The sequence below is a fragment of the Berghia stephanieae genome, chromosome 7, assembly GCF_034508935.2.
Source record: "Berghia stephanieae isolate SIO BIC M18660-M18661 chromosome 7, UCSD_Bste_1.3, whole genome shotgun sequence".
NCBI lineage: Eukaryota > Metazoa > Mollusca > Gastropoda > Nudibranchia > Aeolidiidae > Berghia > Berghia stephanieae.
The window spans coordinates 42,577,041-42,600,273 of record NC_088366.1 but is presented as its reverse complement, the minus strand read 5'-3'; the positions used below and the strand labels follow the sequence as shown (position 1 = coordinate 42,600,273).

Below are 23,233 nucleotides of genomic sequence, written 5' to 3'. Positions count from 1 at the left end.
AGACAAAGATGTTTTTGTTTTTAAATGTTTTACGGCGCTTGCAACACATTAAGGTCATATCAGCGCCAGTAAAAAAAGAAAAAAAATGGGATAATAAAAAGTTCTAGAATTACAATAAAGCATCCAAGAAAAGGGAAGACGAAAGGGGAATTGGTTCAAATAAGAAACAGGTGTAGATTCCAAAAGCACACTATCAAAGTACTTATGAGATCACTAAAAGTAAAAGTCTTATCCAAACACAAGCACAGGTCCCCGCTAAGAGGAACACACTCAAATTTTTTACAAATCATACATAATATAAAGAAACATAATGCAGTGCATAACAGAGAGGTGATTTACACAAGGAAAAAAATATCATCTCCCAAAACTCTAACTAAACATTTGACTGTTTCCCTCCCAGCCAGGGCCTGGACAAAACCAAGTAATCCCATTCCAAGACAAAGACAGAAAGCATGTTGGAAAACAGATATAGGTGGGTAGAAGACACATTAAGTACCTCCCTGCCCACTATGGGAGGTAAGGAACCCCACCCAGCAAGACAAAGAGAAAACAGACAAAGGGGATAGAAGACAGTAACACTGAATACAACTGTTAAGTCCTATTGTACGAGTTCTTTTCCACATAGATAATGCTGTTGTCAGGCACTCATTTTACGCACGTACATTGGTGAGAAATAAATGTGCTCTCCTAAGGACTCAACTTTGCTTTACCCACAGCAGGACAAGAACTTATGACATATTCATATAAAACACAAAATCCTGTGTCATGCACCACCAACCACAAATCTTCACCGTCGTCATCGTCACCTTTTAACTTTCGTATTGTCACAATAAATCTGTCTTTCACTTTTCACTCTTATCCCTCTGGTCTCGTGTTCCAACAATGAAATTATGGTGCACATGCTTCATTGTACACCGAGTACACGACTTCAACTTCAACTGCTCACCCAGACATCAAGTCAACAGTATATATCGGCTCTTAAGGATATTCCACCCACCACTATGTATTGAGGGTCCATAACAAAATCAAATTAACAGTGTATAAATAATTTCATTTCCATTTATTCAGAGAGGTTCATGAATACTTCAAGCACTGACAATTACTAGAGAGAAAAAGTAGGTATAATATTTTATTTGACACAACACAAATCATTGTCTCACTTTGTTACTACTAAGGCAAGCTAATGCAAGACAAAATAAATGAGTAGTCATGATAAACATATAATAAAAGAGTAAAGCAAATAATTGATAAGCTAGAATCCACACATTTGTTATAATAACACTTTACAAGAGAAAAAAAAGACAGAAAAAGAAATAGATCAAATTATCCAGAATGATTCAGACACAAGCTTGTATGACAGTGAAGTTAAAAATGAAGATAATTGTTTGTATGAGAACAAGGCTGTGCCTATACAGAACCTGCTGGCCTAAGGGGTCCAATGTTCCCTTGCCCTGAGAGAGATTCTACCCAAAGTGAATGTGAAATGAATACTTCAAACAAAATTAACTGGACTCATGGAATCAGCGGCATGAACATAATGATAATAATATGAATCTCAGTAGAAATACTACCTAAAATTATAATACAGGGGGTCCATAATGTCTTTCTCTGTTTAACAACATCTGTAACAGGAAAACGAGAAAAAAACCAAAAAACACCCCTAAACCTGGACTTGTAAATACATAAATGCTTTAAATTTTGTGTACCATTTTCATTGACTCAATGTGCTTCAAGCAAATTCAAAATAGACATTTACACTAATCGTTTTCTCTGTATGTTTAGATGGGCCAATAACTCTTGTGTGCACATGCCCACAACAAAGATTCTTTATCTCTCTAAACTCTAAATTACATTTTGCATTTGTTTTAGTTTGTTTTGTTGTTTTAAAAAAATCGTTTTCAAGTCCTGTAATGGGCCAGGAAACGTTGAACTACTTTTGATGATTTTGTTTCATGCAATCACATTACACAAAGGGATTCTGTTGCACTGTTGCTATTCCAAAATAGAAAGAGAGAAAATTATGTCTTTTAATTTCCTGTTCATTTTGCCAAATTTGGTTATGTTATGAAGGTCGATGACTAACGGGCATAAATGACTTATATATGACTTTTCCTTGGAAGGCGGTGAAAACTAGATGCGAATATCTTTGTTATCAGGGAATGACTTTATGGACACCTTGTACAAATTTGAAAAACTCAACAAGTATCAACATCACCAAATGACCAAAGGAAAAAAATTAAGGGAAAAAAAGGATCCCAACAGGATTACTTTTTTTAAGATCCTAAAACATGAGAAATTCCATTAAAAAAAAAAAAGATGGGAATTGGCAGCTGTGAATCAATGGGTAAATTTTTCATTTCAATCTCTCAGTTCACCTCCCTTTACTTTACATTTGACGGTTTCCCTCTCACCACCACGCCCAAGACAAATCCAAGTAGCCTTCCAAGACAAAGACTGGAAAATGAAAACAGATATAAGGGGACAGAAAATACAAGGGTGACCATTCTGCCCTCCATGAGAGATCAAAAGACCCCACCTGTGGGGATCTCTATCAACCACCAAATGTCAAGATATTATGCATACATGCCTGCTTGAAAATGTCAAAATCAGTAACCAACACAAAAATCATCAGTAATAAATGGCAAACAAAAAAAATGTTACATACAAACTATTATAAGTAAAAGAAACTTTGTTGCAGACGGCCACCATTACAAGATAGCGATCGACTTAGCTATCACGGGTGTGGAACTGAGCGGGAGCGTTTATAACTTTAAAGAAAATTTTCAAGAGAATTTTTTCTCCTCCTTAAAAGTATGGTAACAAAAAAAATTTAATAATTTCTCTAACACTGAGAAAAAAATTGATGTGAAATCAAAATCCATAATATTTCTCTAATTTCCGTTAGTCCCTAATGGTTATTAAATTTGCATAACAATTATGGATGATCCATAAAAGTCGGCAGGTATGTATTGTTATCAAGTTAGTATGGAAAATAACATGCATGAATACGAGTTATACAAGTGGAAAAGGTCCAAGATTCGTTTTTAAGGGTTTTACGGCCCTAGCAATACATTAGAGGTCAAATCCGCGTCAGTTAAAAGGAAGAAAATGGGATTGTAAAAAGTTCTAGAATTACAATAAAAGCACCAAAGAAAAGGTAAGACAAAGGGGACTTGGTTCAAAAGGGAAAACAGATGTAGAGCCCAAGAGCACACTATACTATCAGTGTACTTAATTTGAGATCACAAGTCTCATCCTGACTTAAGCACATGTCCCCAAAAAGAGGAACACACTCAAATGTTTACAAATAATATATAACATGTAAACAAAACATAATTTACAAGGAAAAAAATATCTCCCAAAACCAACTATACATTGGATTGTTTCCTCTCAGCCAGGGCCAGGACAAAACCAATTAATCTCATTCCAAGACAAAGACAGAAAGCTAGTTGGAAAAACATATAGGGTGATAGAAGACACAGAAAGTACCTCCCTGCCCACTATGGGAGGTCAGAAACCCCACCCAGGGTCCTAGATTCATGTAACGCATAGATTCATTGCAAATATCAAAATATATGAAAGTGAAAGGTAAACTTTTTTACCATATACGTGACCTTGGGCATGATCAAGTCTGCTAATCAATACATTGTAAATAAATCAGACATCAATCTATATACAGGTTATTTGTATTAGTATAAGCAAAACATTCAACAATATTTAGAAATGTGTTAGATTAATCGCTATTTCAAAGCTCTTCCATCATTAGTCAGATCTACAAAGAATAAGATATTTAAAAGACTGCATATCTCATTCTAAACATTTTATGTTCTAAAGTTTCAGACAGGAGATTTAAGATCAAACAAAAATAAAGCTACTAATTATTCAAGTAAACATGCACACAAGCACAACTTTCTTTTCTATAAAACATAATGATTCAATAATAAAAGGATAGTATTTGTTTTGTTTTTAAGGATTTTTACGACACATTTAGGTCATTTCAGTGCCTGAAAAAAGGAAGAAAATGGAATGGCAAAAAAAAAAAAAATAGATTAACAATTAAAAGCACACAAGAAAAGTAAGACAAAGGGGAATGGGACATACAGTGGACTCCGGATAAGACGATGCCCAGGGGAACCGAGAAAAAAATCGACTTATCCGAAAATCAACTTAACCGGAGTGTAACCAAATGAGCAAAAACACATGTGAACAAAGCAAAACAGTCTAGAATAAGTATGTCCCTTCATATCGCGCGGTCTCTGTGGTGGTCATCAGAGGCTCCTACCCCTTAATAGCCCCATAGAGGAATCAGAATACATAAAAATCGGAATTTGAGATAAAAATAGCAGAATCAACTTACTGTTATTGACTATGACATGCTTTGCAACAGAAAATGTAATAGACAATCCAAAAGTACTCAAATGATAAAATATTAATATAAAATGTGTAAAAATGTACAGATTTTGTAAAGACTAAGAATGGGGTCAAATAATAATAGAGAACACACAGGTCCTGGCCGTCTGAGAGCAAATCATTGAATGGATGGATTTAACCTTGTCAGGACCCTCCTCCTCCCCCCCCTCCCCCCACAATCACCTAATCAAACAAACGCGCGCCGGCACACACACACACACACACACGTACACAGGGCTAAAATTGAATAGGGAAAGAAGTTGACCGTACTCGTACTCAATAATATTATTACCGATTGAAGCCAACATATAATATTACAAAGGTCATTGACCTCACAAATTGGAGTCACAATAATAATAATAATACTTCGGTCAACCCCCCTCCCAAACATACAATATTATCCGACATCATCAGAGCACAATTTGAAGGGACTAATCAGACACACAAAATGTGTGTTGATTGACCATAGGAGATGCTGACGAAATGAGCCATAGCTCACTTTTTTTTTTCACTAGAGATTTTTTTTAAAAATTTCCTGGATTGGAAAGGTGGAAAGCGGAATTTTTGCCTTGAATGTGGAATGTATACCAATTAAGTGAAATTATTCCTCGAAAAGCGGAAAGGTAGGAACCTCTAGGTCAAGGTCGTACTTCTTGTAAATCGTCGAGACAGAAATAGCTGGTATGCCAATTTCCTATGCAATGATTTTCTGTTGCATGCCAGACTTTCCAAATGCATCGAATCTTCCTTTTCCGCGATAGGTTTGCCATTGTAGTTGTAGACTTGACTGGAATTCTTGATAAAATTGATACTAATTAAGAGGGCCATTACATAGGATGGCTTGGGATTAGTATTTTAAAAAATCATGAACTTGAAGTTGCGACAATGTAAAATTTGAGACGGAGAAATTAAAGTTATTCAATACTGCTTATGTACATTGAACACGGACGTCAGGCAAAGCACCTACATCACATCGATGTGAGCCAATCGTTCGCGGATATTCTTAACCACTGGAAAATTCTTAGTGGTAGCTTTTTTAACCAATGGAAATACTTGTTTATTTTTGATTTGATTGTAGTCATGAGTGATAAGAACATCGACTTAAGCGACATCGACTTATGTGGAGTTTTTTTTTTTTTACTAATGTTATATAGGAAGAAGGGGGAGGGAACAAGAAAAAAATCGACTTGGGTAAAAATCGACTTAGGCAACGTCGACGTATCCAGAGTGCACTGTATAAGGAACAGATGTAGTCTCCAAGAGCATACTATCATTGAGCTTAGTTTGAGATCACCGAAGTCTCATCCTGATAAAAGCACAGGTCCCCACTAAGAGGAATACACTCAAATGTTTACAAATCCTATGTTCAAGAATTTTTATTTAAAAAAAAATTACAGTACATAACAGAAAGATGATTTACAAGGAAAAAAACTACATATTCAACTGTTTCCTTCCAAGCCCGCCAGGGTCAAGACAAAACTAAGTACACTCCAGCACGGTTTCCTTGAACTCATTCGAATGTCCCGAATTTTTTCCTTATTATTCTTTGTTATCGTTCCATTCCTTCCTCGAACTAATTTTCACCGCGAACACGCCAGCCAGCGTAAAACATTATTTTAATTGAAGGATTTTTTTAAAAATCCGACCTGTGGTTTCGACCACTGATGATTTAATGTGACATTGACGGTTACGTATGTGTGTATACATTTACACTGCATGTGAATGTATACAGTATAATACACAATCAGACACTCACACACACACAAACTCCGTCGCTGTTTCGCATAACTGACACCTCTCTGTCATTCTTATCACTTCCCCATTCGTTCTAATTTCAATACGACGCGCCATGAATTGTTAATGCTTGGATACGAAAGTAAATGAATATTGTAATACACCAACTTCTTGTAACATAATATGTGTATAAAATAATTTCCCTCACCATAGGCAATAAAGTAGATAAACAATAAAGTTCCCTTTATTCATCTTCAAGCAGAGATTTGTCTTAGGCTCTATTACAAGGAAAGACTGGAGTAGCCCAGGTGTCAACTGGCGCCGCAAAATGAGCTATGGAGAGGTAGCTTGTTGAAGGCCACATAACGCTGTAAATAATGGAACAAAGTATCTTTTGGGGTTCGAAGCTAAGACCATACCGCTGAGAATCTAAAGTGTATATGAAAGGTGCTAGAAAGCCAGAAAGAAAAATGCAAGAAAACCAAACCATCCCAAAAAATCAGTCTTCCTCGACTGGGGATCGAACCCCAGACCTTCTGATTAACATACTGCCATAACACAACAGAGATTCCCAATAGTTGGGACAATTTTAATTTCTATATTCTTCACAAGAGTAAGCGTTTTAAGCGGTGAACCCTCGCTTGCATCACACAACACAAACATTGAGCACGAGGACGAGGACAGAAGATATTTGAGTAGCTTCATTTTATTTTTGAAAATATCAAATTGAGAAATTAGGGAGCAGACACCAGTTTGAGATAGAGATCTGAACAGGTATATATGAAAGCTGCCAGACAAAGCAAGAAAGAAAAATGCAACAAAAAAACCCCATCCCAAAAAATCAGTCTTTCTCGACTGGGGATCGAAACTCAGACCTCCTGATTATTGATCAGAAATGTTTACATGACACCACTATCGGGTAACCTCTTTATCTTACACCGGTGCCTGCTCCCTAATTTCTAAATTTGACATTGCTGTTACTACTCTCCTGGTAATAACGGTAAGATCTGCATTAATAATCAGGTGAAAAATTTCAACTAAATTCAATCTTGACTTTTTGGAATTAAACAACATGCATTTACAGATTGTGTTGAATACCAAGACCAATAGGTAATTTTTTTTAATTTGATTTTTTTAAATGGAGTCTAGATATGCATTGAACTCTCTTTGACTACATCGATTGTGATCTTATTACTATAATATAATAATCTACATTACGCATACAGATAACTTCAGGTTAAGTTTTAGATCACTATATCAAATGTGTAGTGTAGAGGCTTTGTAACAATTGTTAGGACTAAACATTATTTCAGGTAAGTCATAACATAAAAGGAGAAGCACCTTGGAAACGACAGCTTACATTGAGACAACATTTGTACATAGTTTTTGTTTGTTATAGAGACAACAATTAAAAATAAAATAAAAAATAAAGCTCAATCTTCAAAAGAGTTAAATGTCCTCAAATATCTGAATCAGTATTGTTGAGGATAGTTGCCATAGTTACCAGTCATTTGTCCCTGATTAGGGTTACCCTGGGCCCCACCCATTTGGTTAGGCATATTTCCTTGTGGACCTCCCATTTGACTGGGCATATTCCCTTGTGGACCACCCATTTGGTTGGGCATATTACCTTGGGGTCCACCCATTTGATTTGGCATATTACCCTGAGGCCCACCCATTTGATTAGGCATGTTACTTTGTGGTCCTCCCATTTGATTTGGCATGGAGCCTTGAGGACCACCCATTTGGCTGGCCATGCTTACTTGAGGCCCACTCATTTGATGAGAAATATTTCCTTGGGGACCACCCATCTGATTGGGCATGTTTCCTGGAGGCCCACCCATCTGATTCTGCATACCACCCTGTGCACCCATGCTAGTTTGCATATTGCCTTGTGGACCACCCATCTGATTAGGCATCCCAGATTGAGGCCCACCCATATTGTTAGGCATGGAGCCCTGAGGCCCACCCATTTGATTCGGCATATTGCCCTGAGGGGGCATGTTCATCTGCTGGCCCGTCATGCTTACATTTGGACCACCCATTTGATTAGGCATTCCAGTCTGTGGTCCACGCATTTGATTAGTCATACCCATACCACTATGTGGTGGTGCACCCATCTGACCAGCCATTCCACCTTGTATGCCACCTCCCATCTGACCAGGCTGTGGGCCACTCATACTACTTGGTGGACCACCCATCTGATTTCCAGGCTGCTGCTGCTGAGGGCCACTCATCCCACTCTGAGGCCCGCCGGCCATTTTCTGAGACCCACCCATTTGGTTCTGCATGTCTCCACCTTGCTGTGGGCCCCCTCCAGGCTGAGGGCCTTGTTGCGGGTTACCACCCATCATCTGGCCCTGTTGCTGCTGTTGCGGCCTCCCATAGGGAGCATAGCCTCTTGGTCCCCCCTGCTGTGCACTGTAGTATGGGGGTTGCTGCTGGTAAGGTGCTTGAGGCGTGCCTTGCTGTTGCTGAGGAAACTGTTGTTGCTGCTGCTGCTGCGGTTGCTGTTGTTGGGGAGGCTGCTGTTGTGGTCCTGCTGTTGAAGTTGGTTGCTGAGCAGACTGTTGCTGATTGGGTCCAAATTGTTGCTGCTGCTGTTGCTGCTGATAATTGGCTTGCTGGCTTGCATAATTTGGCCCTGCATCAAATAAAAATAAAATAATCATATATAAATGAATGAATGAAAACAAGAGTAACAATTATCAATTATGTGAACAGATCATATTTTAGAGAAAGAAGTGACAGTAATATGGCTCAGCCTTCATCCAGTGTCACATCCCTGTTATTGCTCTTTGTAAAATCTTCAGATATTGCAAAATAAAAATAAAATTGTGGGAAAAAATCTGCCTCGCAGTTATGCATTCCAAATTACGTGTGTAAGATAACTTTGTAGCCGAACTACAGAAATTCTCAAAGATAAAACAAATACACTTTAAACAACGATAATAACAATTATAATAATATTATTAATATTAATAATAATAATTATGATAATAATAATAATAATAATAATAATAATAATAATAATAATAATAATAATAATAATAATAATAATAATAATATTAAAATCTCTCATCTATTTCGATCTAATCATCGAACAATGAAGTAAATCATTACCAGGAGCTGCTCTTCGATAAGTTGGCTGTTGTCCCATGGGACGTGCACCCATCATCTGACCAGGTCCTGCGTTTTGACCCATACTGGTAGGTTGCTGTTGCGGCTGCATTTGCTGCTGTAGCTGTTGGCCCTGGGACATCATAGGTGTGTTTTGCTGTCCCATGGCACTATTCTGCTGCGACATCATGGGGTTTGTGTTTTGGCCCATGGCACCGCCTTGTGACTGGGACATCATTGGCTGCTGTGGCGGCTGCTGTTGCTGGGACATCTGCTTCTGCATGGGGTAGTTACCCTGAGGCTGCCCATAGCCTTGAGGGGGCATCTGGTTTTGGCCTGATAGGTAATTTAAGTTCATAAGACTATAATAGTAATTACAAATATGACTTATTTCAAACAATTTCAAAACAATAATGATATAATAATAACAGAATATAGCAAAATAAGAGAGAAAAAACTAATCATGGTGACGAAACACCACATTGAGGCTTTATTTTATTCAAGAGTAATTTTTAAAAAACATAACAATAACCGAATTACAAATAAAATACATTGAAACAGATTTACTAAAAAATAAATCCCATAAGATCCCTAGAGGGAAAGAGCTGAGTTGGTCATGTGATCAGTTGTTATAACAACAACCATCTAAGCCCTCCAAGAAAAGAATTATTGCACCATACAAACCTTTCCCAAAATCAGGCCTGTAAATGGTTGGCGAAAAATTTGTCGGAACTTTTTGAACGCGAAAATAGACACAACAGGACAAAAATATGGATTAATTAATAAACACAACACAGATATGATACGTCAAATCATGTCACTTTCCCCAATTTATTTATAATGAGGTCCTTATTTTATGGTATCAAAAAAAAAAATCCCAATTATTTGAGAGAGTACCAACATTTGTGGGCCCAGGTCTGAGTCAGTTGTAAAATGAAAGGAAGAGAACAGTGTATCTAGTGCTTGACACGGGTAGCTGCGTATCTTCGCTCCTGTTTGTTTGTGTTAAACTTTTACGCGGATTCTTTCGTTCATTTGGAATAATTCTTATAAAAGAAGAAGAAGAGGATGTGGTGCGGTCGTGTAAGAACTTTCGAAGAAAAATAATTACTTCGCATTATTTTTTTTCTGTCTCACATCCAGATGGAACCAATGAATGCAAGGGGAGAAGTGCATGTGTATTGATAAAACAGTCCGGTCCAATACACTTTTGTGCATGTTAGTTACTGACTAGGTGTGTGTTTGACGACTTGCGCGAACTTCGCGACCCTCTCTCGCTGGCTGTGGCACAGTAGCCAGGCAGTGAATACATCCACGTTTAGCGGAGTGTGTAGGTGGCATGATAATATTATAGCTAACTGATAGACGGCCTAGTTTTGTTTTGTCTTTGATGCGACAAATAAAAAGTTCTTTTGTTTTGCTTTTTTAAAGTCGGCATTGGAAACGGAATAAAATCTGATTTTTTCGAGGAACGAAATAAAACTCTTTTTTCTTTTTTATCGGTTCTGTTCTTTGACGTTACGAATTTTATTTTTACTATTAATTTTTTTTTTTTGGATTGCACTTATAGAGCAAAATCTTACTGTCGGAAATCCGACAATAGTCGGAAAATTTACAGGCCTGCAAAATACATTTCATTGGGGTTTTTTAAGCAGCGGATGTTATCTCAAGAGCTTAAAGAACAAATTTACATTTTATTGTAATGTAAATTTGAATCTAACTTACCCATTGTGTTACCAGGACCAGGTGGTCTCATTTGACCAGTATTGTTCATCTGATTGCCAGGTGCCTTTAGGGGAGCAAAGAAAAAAGAAAAAAAAAATTAAAGTCAATGGTCACGAATCATTAGACACTATGGTTCCCTCTCTCCATATGCCTGTGGTAACCAGAGCAACCAACTTGAATTTTTTGAATTAGTAGATTTCAGGTTTGAAAAAAAAGTCAACATTTCCCTCAGCAAAATCCAACAATTCTCCCAAGCCCTGGAAATAAGTACCATTTCACCAAACATTCCATGAAAGATAAATTCTAAAGAATAGAATTTATCCTTTATCATTTACCTCTCTTATTGGGAAAAGGTCCCCAGCTAATCGGGACACATTGTCTGAACCTGACATTCATTTTGATGATTTTATTGCAACTGTTCCCAGTTCTTCACTTCCAAATATCTAATGAACGATGCAAACTGAGAAGGAACAACCAATAGAAAGTTGTCATTACACAGACAGCAGTATCAACAAATAGTGCACTCAACATTTGTACTAGGGGTGAATTGTTTCATGATTTGCGTCAATGCTTTTCATCTTCCGAAGTGTGAAACATGTCTCATACTTTTACAGTAAAATTCAAAAGGTAGTTGGATGATTCGTTGACTCAGGTCTGAGCTTGTATCACCCTCTTTTTCCTCGTCAAGTCTGGGGGCGGGACAGGGCTTATGTTTTGTGCGAAAAATCAATTAGACATTGTCATATTTATGTTGATATCCCTGGTCTAGATACCATCTAATTCATTAGAACAAATCAAGTCTAAAAATTCATAAATATAACATCACTGTTGTTTTTATTGGCCAATTGGTTTGAATGGATGAACAGTGTGTAAACTACATTTGCTTTTGTCATACAATTGCGATAAAAAACTAAAATTCAATTAACTGCCTATTGAGTGTGATGCACAATTTTTAAGAATTTGTTCAAGAAGATGTCCCATACAACAGAAAAAAACAAACCAAAAAGGGACAATTTGGCTTTGAACCAAAAACATTTTTAGACTCAAAACACACATCTCCACCCCTTGGCCTAAAGAAAAACAATGAATTACAATTTGGAAGAAAATACAAAGAATGAATCAGTCTATCATTGTCCTTTCGAAAACTACACTTCTTTACCAGTCTGTTTCATCGCTGAATATGTAAAGAGATTGCCTTGATGTGACAGTAAGGATTTAGTACTCCAAGGCTAGAGATACAACTGAAATCTTCACCTCCCGGTAAATCGGGATGATTTCTTACAATGAAAGACACTTCCTCATCAGAGAGGTCCCACAGTACTTACCGGCAGTAAGGCATGTACATTTGTACTGGAGTCCGCCAGGTTGGCCAAGTAAACCAAATTACGATGCAAAATTTGTTGATACCTGAAAACAAAAAAAAATAAACTGATCAGTAACTAATCAAAAAAATAATAACAGTAATAATAATAATAATAATAATAATAATAATAATAATAACAGTAATAATAATAATAATAATAATAATAATAATAATAATAATAACAATAACGATGATGATGATGGTATTTGTGAAAAAATTGATAAAGTATCTTGCAATCTATTTTAATATTCGAGTCATTTACTAACTAATGACCCATGATTCCAATTCATTGACAAATTGTAGCCAAAGAACAATAAATCCTCTTGAACCAATCTCCATTGGTTAGAATGGCATTTGTGCATTCTCAAGAACGTTCCCACTAACATAAACCCTGCTTTCATTCCACTAACTTAAATGAATTTGTAGACTGACTTCAATTCAAGACGTATTGTGTCTGGTATGGAAGACTGTGATAAGATGCATCGGTGTCAGTATACAAATGCCGCCATCCCATCAAGACTTATTTCCTAAAGACCAACTTTAATATTTAATATCCAACAAGTGAGTGTCATAAAATGTAACGAGTGACAACTGCACTCAGACTGTTTATGAGTATCTGAGCAAAGACGCAACACTCACGACTTAGATGAATTAAACTTATGATCCGACGTCTCCTGGCTAATTGGGAAACTCCATTATGTCAAGAAAATTGCTTTAAAAGGTAAGCTTAGGTATTTAGCGTTTAAAATTTTTAAAAATTCCCTTTATTCATCCCCAAGGGGAAATTGGTCTTAAAGGTCTATTCCAAGGGAAGACTGGAATAACCCAGCGTCAGCCGCAGAGCAGCGCCGCAAAGTGAGCTAGGACGAGGTGACTTGCTCAAAGCCACACAACGCAGCAGCGGGTGATTGAACTCGGTACCTTTCAGGTAGGAAGCAAAGAGCGTACCACTGAGCCACGCTGCCCCTTACTATAGCAATCAACATTGCGGAAATGAGGGGAAAATTTTCTATCAAATGGGAGTGGAATTCTAGTGTTGGTTTGCGTGTTCAGCAGGATCCGTTATACAAAGAGTCAAGAGGAAATTACATTGGGGAGTTCAGAGGCTTTCAATCTTAGATGACATTCTGTATTATAGCACTAATGGCAGTGTTATGGCAAGTTCGTCTGTACATAAATTGGGATGAAAAAAAATCCATCTTTATTATCTCATTATTTATATAAACATAATCTCTTACATAGGGAAATGATAAGTAGACGGTAAGTAGATGGGTGATGAAATTTTTCTTAAAAATCTAGTCTTATTCATTACAAAATCTGAGATATAAATTTAATACTATCTTGACAAAAGTATGATAATGTCATGTAGTAGATAGTAGACCATACTTCTACAAGCATGGCAGACATTAAAACGAAAAAAAAAATAATAGTAAAAATAAATAAATATATAATTTTCTTTTTAAAAACCTGAAAAAAACAAACCCAACTTACTGTATACACTCATTATGCTGACCCTTCATTTGGTAGTCACTGATGGTCTGAATCAGCTGAGTATTCTCATCAAGCATCTGAAGATACAAAGTGAATATTTGATTGGTATCAAAAGATCTTGGTTTAGGGTATGAAAGGGTGACAAACTGAACAACAATTGTACAATATTGGATTAACAAAGGTGTTATAGCAACTCTCTACAAATTGTTCTGGACAACTTGATGTGCTCAATTCATTCAAACAATAATTTGGAAGCAGACTTGAAACCATGGATCTGAAACACTGGACAAAATTTCTTCTGAGGATTTCAGTGAGAAAAAGACCCTCTGGAAAATTCAGATCAATTTTCAATATGTTGGTATTTTCTAAACTTTTGCACATTTGGACATTTTAAATAATAACAAAACGGGTGACTGTCCGCACGGTCCATATTATATCTTTCCTTTTTAAAAACTGCCTTTCCAAGCCAAGGCCACAACATTTCTTCCCTTACCTTCTGAATGGTTGCAGATGTGGGAGGTGTGTTCTGTGGTTTCTGGTGTGAAGGCACGAACACAGCTGACATGGTGATTACTGTCTGTGATTAAAAGGCAACTTAAAATTAGGAAACAATAATCTGCCTCTGGAAAAAAAAAAAAAAAAAGAGATCTTATCAAAAATGAAATGAAAATTCTTGAAATATACACATTATCCTATATCATCTAAATTTTCAAAATCATGAAAGAAAAAGTGTAATAGTTCCACTCTTTAAAAAAATTTTTTTTAAAATTACTTACTAATGATTTCCTCTGTTATCAATCATAATTATTTTCAAACTGCAAGTACATTTAATGCATTGTCCAGAGTTGCCAATTAAAAAAAAAAAAGTCTCCCCCCTCCCAAACCCCTTACTAGAACATTATAAAAAACAAAGAATACTGGGGATTCATCCGGGAAGTAGGAGCTTTCGGAAGGCCTCCCGTTGTTTCCCTCTAAGGGCCAAGCACCAGGGAAATTGCTGTTCGCATTTTTGGGGTTCAATTAAGGATGCATAACTTCGTTATAAAGAGGAATATCGCAGAGATTTTGGTATCATTATTTTCGTTTTTCAATTTCCTTTAAATGGTGCCAATTAAGGAAAAATCCATTAAGAATTCCAGAAGTTATATGAAGTTAAAATTTGGCAATTTTCAAATGCATTTAGTTTTTTATTTACAGCGTGTGTTTTTAAAATAAAAACACTTGGTCTTAGAATAACATCTAAACTTTATTCATGCCAAATTTCAGGGCTCTACAGAGACGCCAACTTTAAATTTGGCTCACAGGAGTTTCCGACACCACTCGTAGGAATTTCAATGCTGAAAGAGGAATTTCCGCACACAAGAAAAAGGAATTGGAATTGTATTTGCCATTGTGTTTACATATTGTATAGTTCTAAATAGATAACTGATTAGAATTATATTATGATACATTGCCAAATAAATCCCAAAGTTTCCTTATTTCAAATGAAGTAAAGCGCCAAAACCTAATGGTATAGATTGTAGTACTGGTGGTAGTGAGGATGATGTGGTGTTGGTGTTGTAGTAATAGTAGTAGTGATGATGAAGATGTCTTAATTGTTGTTGTAGTAGTAGTAGTAGTGGTAGTGATGATGATATGGTGGTGGTGGTGGTTGAAGTGATGATGATGTGGTGGTGGTATAGTGGTTGTAGTAGTTGTGGTCGTGATGATAATGATGGTGGTGGTTGTAGTAGTGGTGGTAGTATTGTTGATGTGGTGGTGATGGTGGTTGTAGTGGTAGTGATGATGTGGGGTGGTTGTAGTAGTAGTGGTCGTGATGATGATGATGTGGTGCTGATGGTTGTAGTAGTAGTGGTAGTAGTAGTAGTAGTAGTAGTATGTAGTGATGACAATGTGGTTGTGGAGGTTGTAGCAGTAGTGGTAGTGATGATGATGGGTGGTGATGGTGGTTGTTGTAGTGGTAGTGGTAGTGATGATGATGTGGTGATGATGTGTGGTGGTAATGGTGGTTGTAGTACAAACGGTAATATCTTGGTGGACGATTTTCACTGTACGGTGATAATGGTGTGGAAGGCTATATTCAGTGTACGGTGATAATAGTGCGGGAGACTACATATATATTCATTATAATGGTGTGGAAAGCTATATTCATCGTACGGTGATAATAGTTGTGGGAGACGATTTCCATCTTGCAGTGAAAATAGCCTGACACACTATTTTCACCGTACAGTAATAATGGTGTGGAAGGCTATATTATTCACTGTATGGTGATAATAGTGGGGCCGACTATTTTCACCGTACGGTAATATCTTGGTGATAATAGTGTGGGAGACTATTTTCACCGTACGGTAATATCTTGGTGGACGATTTTCACCGTACGGTGATATATGTGTGAGACTTTTTTCACCATCCCGTAATATTTTGGTGGACGATTTTCACCGTATGGACGGTGATAATAGTGTGGGAAACTTTTTTCACCATCCCGTAATATTGTGGTGGACGATTTTCAGCGTACGGTGATAATAGTGTGGGAGACTTTTATCACCGTAAGGTAATATCGTGGTGGACGATTTTCACTGTATGGTGAAAATAGCCTGACACACTATTTTCACCGTACGGTGATAATGGTGTGGAAGGCTATATTCAGTGTACGGTGATAATAGTGTGGGAGATTATCTGGCCCCCCGGAAATATGCAAAAAAATATCCCAAATTATGCGGGGGGAAAAAGGCAAATTATGCAAGGGAAATTACAAATTATGCAAAACAAGAAAAAAGTAATAAATCGCTGTCTAAATTTTCCATTGCTTTATTTACATTTAACCAATTCAAAATTAAAGAACTACAACGCAAATTCAAAACTTAATTTTGTGTTGTAGCACAGAAAAGCTAGATGTCGCAGAGACGTGCTAAACTCCTGCGCCTGTCTGACAATATCAGATTGTAAACAGAAAAGCTGAGCTCAGCATCAGCGCTGTTGATCATGGTGTATATGTACCACTTGGCACAAGCAGCCAAAGCGGGCACTTCATCAAAATGGACTGCCAAAAATGTGGCACGTCAACAGAATAGGTGATGGAGTTCTTCACCGCGAGGGCCCAAGCTGCCGGGTGTACCTCTTGATCTCCTCCTTGGGTACAGTTTTCAGTTTTGTGAGGCTCTCAAGTTGATCCTAACGTGGAGACAGGAGCAGCTTAGCGGGGTTGAAAAATGGGACCTCTCTTAAAAAGTCAAAGTTAAAGGGAAGTCACTGTCACGTATTTGGGAACATCGTTGGACTTTTTCGGTTTCATTTTTCTTCACACAATGAATGGTCATAAATTCACGCTAAAAACCATATTTTGCATAATTATGCAGTAAAAGGTGAATTATGTGGCCGCATTGCGGTAAGTGGCAAATTATGCGGCCGCATCGGTCGCGTTTTCCTGGGGGCCAGGATTATATTCACTATAAAGGTGAGGCAGGCTATATTCACTGTACATTGTTAATAGTGTGTGAGACTTATTTTCACCGTACGGTAATATCTTGGTGGACGATTTTCACCGTACGGTGAAAATAGCCTGACACACTATTTTCACCGTACGGTGATAATGGTATCTTGGTAGTTAACAAACTTTGCGGCGTTTGTCTGTGTTGAACCCATGACCTCAAGAAATCAGGGGTAGCGGCTCAAGATAGACATAGATTGAAATCACTATTTTTCGAGTTGTGAATAGCTCATAATCATACAGTAGAGCCACGCCCTCCCCGGCCAGGTGTTGTTGTTGTACCAGAAAGGTCGCGGGTTCGAGACCCCATTGCCGCCACGAAATTGGAAAGCTTCATTGGTAACTGTAACCAATTCTGAATCCGCCATCCCGCCTGTATTATTATAGCTTTGGGAGGCCTTCCGAAAGCTCATCATGCCAAATATTCGCTCCTAAGAAAAAATACAACCTAGTGCCTTTAACTACCCCTAATAGGAAAAAACAAAACAAAACAAAAACAATCCTAGGACTGCTTTGCACTGCCTTTCAATACCTCACAATTTAAAATGGCGGCCGAGAATCAAAACAATGGTCAAATTAGGAAATTTTTAACTTTCACAAATCTATCAAGGTTTGTTCTATATGATAACAAATTGGATAAATAAACGTCTGACAAAAGGTCCAAAGTGAAAATACAAATCGAAGGAAATACTATAACGAGGAGTTTTCGGGAGGCCTCCCTTGTTCTCGGCAAACTTTTCTTTTTTTAAAACTGGTCTGCACGCAGGAAGAAAATGATGTCGGGTCGAATTCTAATGGTCTGGATGCAGAGGCACATACGTCACAGTTAGTATCCTGGCTTCTGATTGGCTAATACATACGGTGAAAATAGTCTGTCAGGCTATTATCACCGTACGGTGAAAATAGCCTAAAACAAAATAGTCAGTCCGTAAAATGATACCTAACACATGCCATTTAGATTTTTAATTGAAACAAAATTACTGAAAACAATAAGTGGGCCATGTTGACTGACTGCAAGACTCAAAATTTCCCAATCGCCGCAAGATGCTGGTTTTGAGGCAGCGGTGAGATCACAGATTCTCTCTGTAAAATTGACAAAAAATTTCAGTAGAGAAATATAAATAACTCTGGAACTGTAGGTTGTAGAGAAACAAATAAAGTTTCAAATTTTATGTTTTTTCAAGTCCCATCCCCCTGAGTCAACAAGATATTTTGAGTTTGATCATTGATAATTTTATCAAAGTAATCCAAAGTGCCTAGAATAACGAATATTCGTCATATTATGTTATTTTGAAAAGTTTATCTTCCTCTTTATTAATGTAAATGCCTCGTCCTTGATAAGACGAACATTTTGAAATACAATATAAAATAATAAGAACTCCATATTGACGCGATTTCGGTCACAACTTTCCAATGCTAATTTTGGGGTAAAAATCAGTCTGGAATTTCAGACTTTGAACTGTCCTAACTACATTTCTAATCAAGATAGAAACAGAATTCAAACTGTTTTGTAATCCGTGTTGCCAGCTCTTTCATATGACATTGGTTTCAAGTGTGTGAGTTACATTTAGTTTTAGAATTTCTGTTAAATTCTCTAGAGAGCCTCGCCTTTGGCCGACCAACCTCCGCTGCACGTCCAACTCGCCTTGAGCATGCATTCACGTAAAATATAAAGATTTTTTTTAAAAACCTACCTCTGTTTCAAAAACTAGCATCTTTCACCTTTCTAAGAAACATTTTGATTTTTCAGAACTTTAGTTCGTTAAAAAATACCGGCCAATCTGACCCGTTGAGTCGAATGAAAACGAAATTTTGTTGTTTACACGGTTCAAAGGAAATGCCGTAAATAAGCTTTCATGGACTTCCTGTGTTGTTTTTACAGTGTCACGTGACCGTTTTGAGAAATTTGTCGTCTGCTACAAATAATTAGACCGGTAGGGGTAGATATTTTCGTTGGCGAAGAGAAAAAGTGAGTATTATTTCTTGGACTTGTAGAGAGGCCTGGGTCCACCAGCAGTCAAGTTGATTGAATAAAAGAAAAAAAGGCCTTTTTTATCCGCCGCCACCACCACCGTGAGAGTGGAGGGGGGGGGGGGTGCATGCCGACGAGAGGGAGACGTCGATTGGTGACCATGGTGACGTAGACATCTCAAGGATGCTGGCAGTTGCAGTTGCAGGTGTTCTTAACCCCTTAACAGCGAAGCTAATTTTTTGCTTTTAGATAGTAGTTTGCTTTTATCTTTATTATTGTTAACGGGAATACAGCGTTTCCACCAAGAGAGTAGTCAGACTATCGCAACTCGGACTTCAATTGTCTATAATAGTTTTGCCGTTACTTGTCTTTTGATGATAGAAGATTTGGTGTTAGGTCAAAGATCGAATTTCGCCGCTAAAAGGTTGCATTGCTACTGGGTTTGCTCGCCCCCCCCCCCCTCCCTCCTTTTTTTCTTCTTTTTTTTTTCAACTTAGTATTGTTGATTGCTATTTCCTTTTTTTATGATTAGCAAGTGCCGTAGGAGTCTCACAGGATGCAGGAGTACTGCAATTAACCCTTTGCCCGTGACATTGATTTTTTTTGTTTTCAAATAATAGTCGTCATTTATATTATTATTTAACGCAGAAAAAAAAAAACGTTTCCACCATAAGAGCAGTAAGAATATTGATAAAAAGCGCTTTGAGCACGTTGGGTGGATATTGCCCTATATAAAAGCTCAAGTTTTTAAATTGTAATTTGTTTTTGTCTTTTGATGAAAACGGTAAGATTTTATTTTTGGTCCAAGTAAGATTGATATTCGCCTTTAAAAGGTTAAGTTGTTTTGTATTTTTTTTCAGGTTTTTGCTTTTTTTCAAATGCCTAGTGAGAGAGAAAAAACAAAACAATCATACATGTATCTGCAAACAGCAGAACGTTTTCATTTTACAATGAGATGGGAAGGGGAAGGGATAACACTATGACAAGAGAGAGAGAGAGAGAGAGAGAGAGAGAGAGAGAGAGCGAGAGAGAGAGAGAGAGAGATGGGCGGGGGAATGGGGGGGGGGGATAGTAAGGGGAATGGGAAAAGATGAAAGAAACAATGGGTTGCCTGATGACGTAGATCAAAGGATTGTTACAGCGGTGTTCACGGTGCGTACTTCGTGAAATTTTAACCTTTTACAGTGACACTGATTTTTTTCTCCCAGATTGCTTATGCAGAATAGATCGTTTCCACCAAGAGAGCAGTATTAAGAGTATATTTCGACTCGGGCTTCAATTAAACTATAAATCACAAAGCTTGTCTTTTAATGATAACATTAAGACTAAGATCTGGAGTTTGGGAGTGTAAGATGGAATCTCGCCATTAATGGTTAAAATTGTTTTGATTTTTTTTTAAATAACACACACACACACACACACACACACACGAGCGCGCGCGGTCACGACAGCGAGGACCATCTATTGCTTGTGTTGCAACGGTAAACCAGTTTATGTGTAGGGCTACGTAGATCCTGAGGCTAGATGCCCCGTTACCGTGTACGTAGGCACTCCCAAAAAAAAAAAAAAAGAAAGAGACACACACACACACATACACACGCACACACACACACAGTCTCGCATCCGCTACGAACTAATTTTGCGCACCAATTTTTACTGCACTAATGCACCAAATTGCATACCTATCTAGGGACACTTTTTTCCGTATCTTTTTCTCAATAAATTTTTTTAAAAACCTTTGTTTTGCGCGGCAGGCGGCAGGGCACTTGGCACTAGGGGGCACCAACCATTGGACAGACGAAAAAAAAACACGATTTCGCGAGGAATGACTCATGAAAATATTTAGGATATAATTTCAAACACAACTTTTGATATTCATCAAGGATTGTCTAGTACCGAATGTTTTTTGATAGAAAACAAATGTATCTTCAAATCTAAACTGCTTTTGACGGTAAGCGGTAAGTTTTTTATTTATTTTTCTGTCCAAACGAATGATTTGTCCTGGTATAGAAGCTAAGTATTGGTAACACCGGCTCAGCTCTCTATTAGTAATTAGCACGGGCACGAGGAGCTACTTTCTTCGGAAGGTCTCCCGAATTGTGGCAGTATTATTAGCCATTATTATTGGTTGAAATAGAAATGCGAAGATGAACGGGATATATACTGATAAAACCCTGTGGTCCCAACTGCCAATGTGCATGTCTTATCGATTGACAAGGAAGGTCAACAATCGACGAGTATTTAAAAAAGCATTAGACTTATTACCTGAAAATAAAAGCGCACAAAATCCTTTCTCTCAGTCTCTCAGAGTGATCAATCTTCTTGACCTAAATTTTGTTGTTTTCGAATTCTAACTTCTTTCTTAAAGAGTGAGTCATTTCTAAATGCCAAAACAGTTAATGGTCAGTTTGACATGTGCATGAAAAACGCAAAGTTTATTTTTGAGATACAAAGTACCTACACAGATGCACCAACGTCAGCTTGTAATTCGTCGTCAACAATTCCTAGAGGGAAGCCCTTGAGTGGCTTTCGATCGGTTTCATATTATGATTTCTTAAAGTGAATTGCTGGTTTTTATAAAGCTTTGAATCTCATCAATTGGAGTATATCATTTCTTAACAACTTTTGTGGTTGTGTTCGAAGACGTGCAATAAGACAGAAATCCCTTTGAAAATTCCCTTGAAACATTCTTCTTTCTCGTCAGTTGATCCCTCAATGCAACATTTCTTTTCGAAATTTATTGCAGAAGTAAATTTGTGACCACATCCAGTCCGCTTGTTTATGTTATTACTCCATACCAGTCATTGATGTAATGTTCTCATCGTCCTTTTGAATATCTTCTCCCGCCCTCTGCTTTTTCTTGCAGGAAATGCTTTTGTTCCCTTTGAATATCCAAAGTACCTACTTGAGTTTTAGCCTCTTACTGTCCTATAAGAGTTTGACGAGTCATTGTTATCAGTACGTCTCCATCCTTTGACGATAGGTCACACACACACACACACACACACACACACAGAGAGAGAGAGAGAGAGAGAGAGAGAGAGACACACACACACACATATATATATATATATATATATATATATATATATATATATATATATATATATATATATATATGTATATATATTATATCTAGAGTGCTCGCGATAATATAAATTAGAGCATGTAAAATAAATAAGGACTCTCACATTGCATTTTGTCAGGGCGATCGTTTCATTGTTGTTCACACCTCCTCGTCTCTCTATCTCTCTCTCTCTCTCCTCTCTCTCTCTCTCTCTCTCTCTCTATATATATATATATATATATATATATATATATATATATATATATATATAATATATATATATATATATATATATATATATATATATATATATATATATATATATATATACAAATATATTGCTTTTTTTTTGGGGGGGGGGAAGTCCGAAATCATTCTTATATTGCAGTGTAGTGAAATGGGGGGGGGGGGGGGGGGAGGAGGATGAGGAGGTCTTTGTAACTCTTTTGCTGAGGTCAGTGGTGTTTCTTGCATATGGTAGTGTGTTTATTTGACCATAACAACAAATCTATATTGAGTTGATGTCTCAAGCACCATAAAAACATATCTTTTCGACTGGGTTCTTTTCATAACAAAAACAAATTCGAAAAGGAATATGAATGATAAAAACCATTGCTTTACGCCATATTCTGTTTTATCTTCAAGATCTTAGGATATATTTATTCTTTCTGTTTCTCAACAATTTTTATCACAAATAATTATTTCGTCTTATCTATTCCACATATAGTACTTCCATATGATTTTGCTCCTTTAAACTGTCTGATGTGACAAAGACAGCATATGGCAACTCCAACAATGGCATTCTATGGACATTTTCAAAAAGACTTGAAGACCTTGAAGTTCAAGATGACCTAGCCCTCCTCT

General features: G+C 37.2%; 1 protein-coding gene across 2 annotated transcripts; it reads right to left on the bottom strand.

Annotated features, from left to right (window-relative positions):
• Positions 1-1,043: 1,043 nt before the first annotated feature.
• LOC144977270 (uncharacterized) lies at positions 1,044-21,635 on the bottom strand. Of its 2 annotated transcripts, none has more exons than XM_078922305.1 (7): positions 21,568-21,635; positions 14,337-14,420; positions 13,844-13,920; positions 12,315-12,396; positions 10,990-11,053; positions 9,268-9,600; positions 1,044-8,788 (listed from the first exon to the last, which is right to left on the bottom strand). In XM_078922305.1, the coding sequence occupies exons 2-7, from the start codon at positions 14,406-14,408 to the stop codon at positions 7,617-7,619; spliced, it is 1,800 nt and encodes a 599-aa protein (XP_078778431.1). In that variant the 5' UTR covers positions 14,409-14,420; positions 21,568-21,635; the 3' UTR covers positions 1,044-7,616. The 2 variants fall into 2 exon arrangements, with proteins under 2 accessions (XP_078778431.1, XP_078778430.1); XM_078922304.1 differs by having other exon boundaries at positions 14,337-14,465; positions 21,568-21,634.
• Positions 21,636-23,233: the final 1,598 nt, after the last annotated feature.

Bases quoted from the DNA above. Each gene is read 5' to 3' on its own strand.
- LOC144977270 (XM_078922305.1), bottom strand. From the start codon at position 14,408: ATGTCAGCTGTGTTCGTGCCTTCACACCAGAAACCACAGAACACACCT. The intron at 11,054-12,314 runs GTAAGTACTGTG...GCTCCCCTAAAG, and splicing joins ATGTACATGCCTTACTGCCG to GCACCTGGCAATCAGATGAA. The intron at 9,601-10,989 runs GTAAGTTAGATT...ATTACCTATCAG, and splicing joins TGGTCCTGGTAACACAATGG to GCCAAAACCAGATGCCCCCT.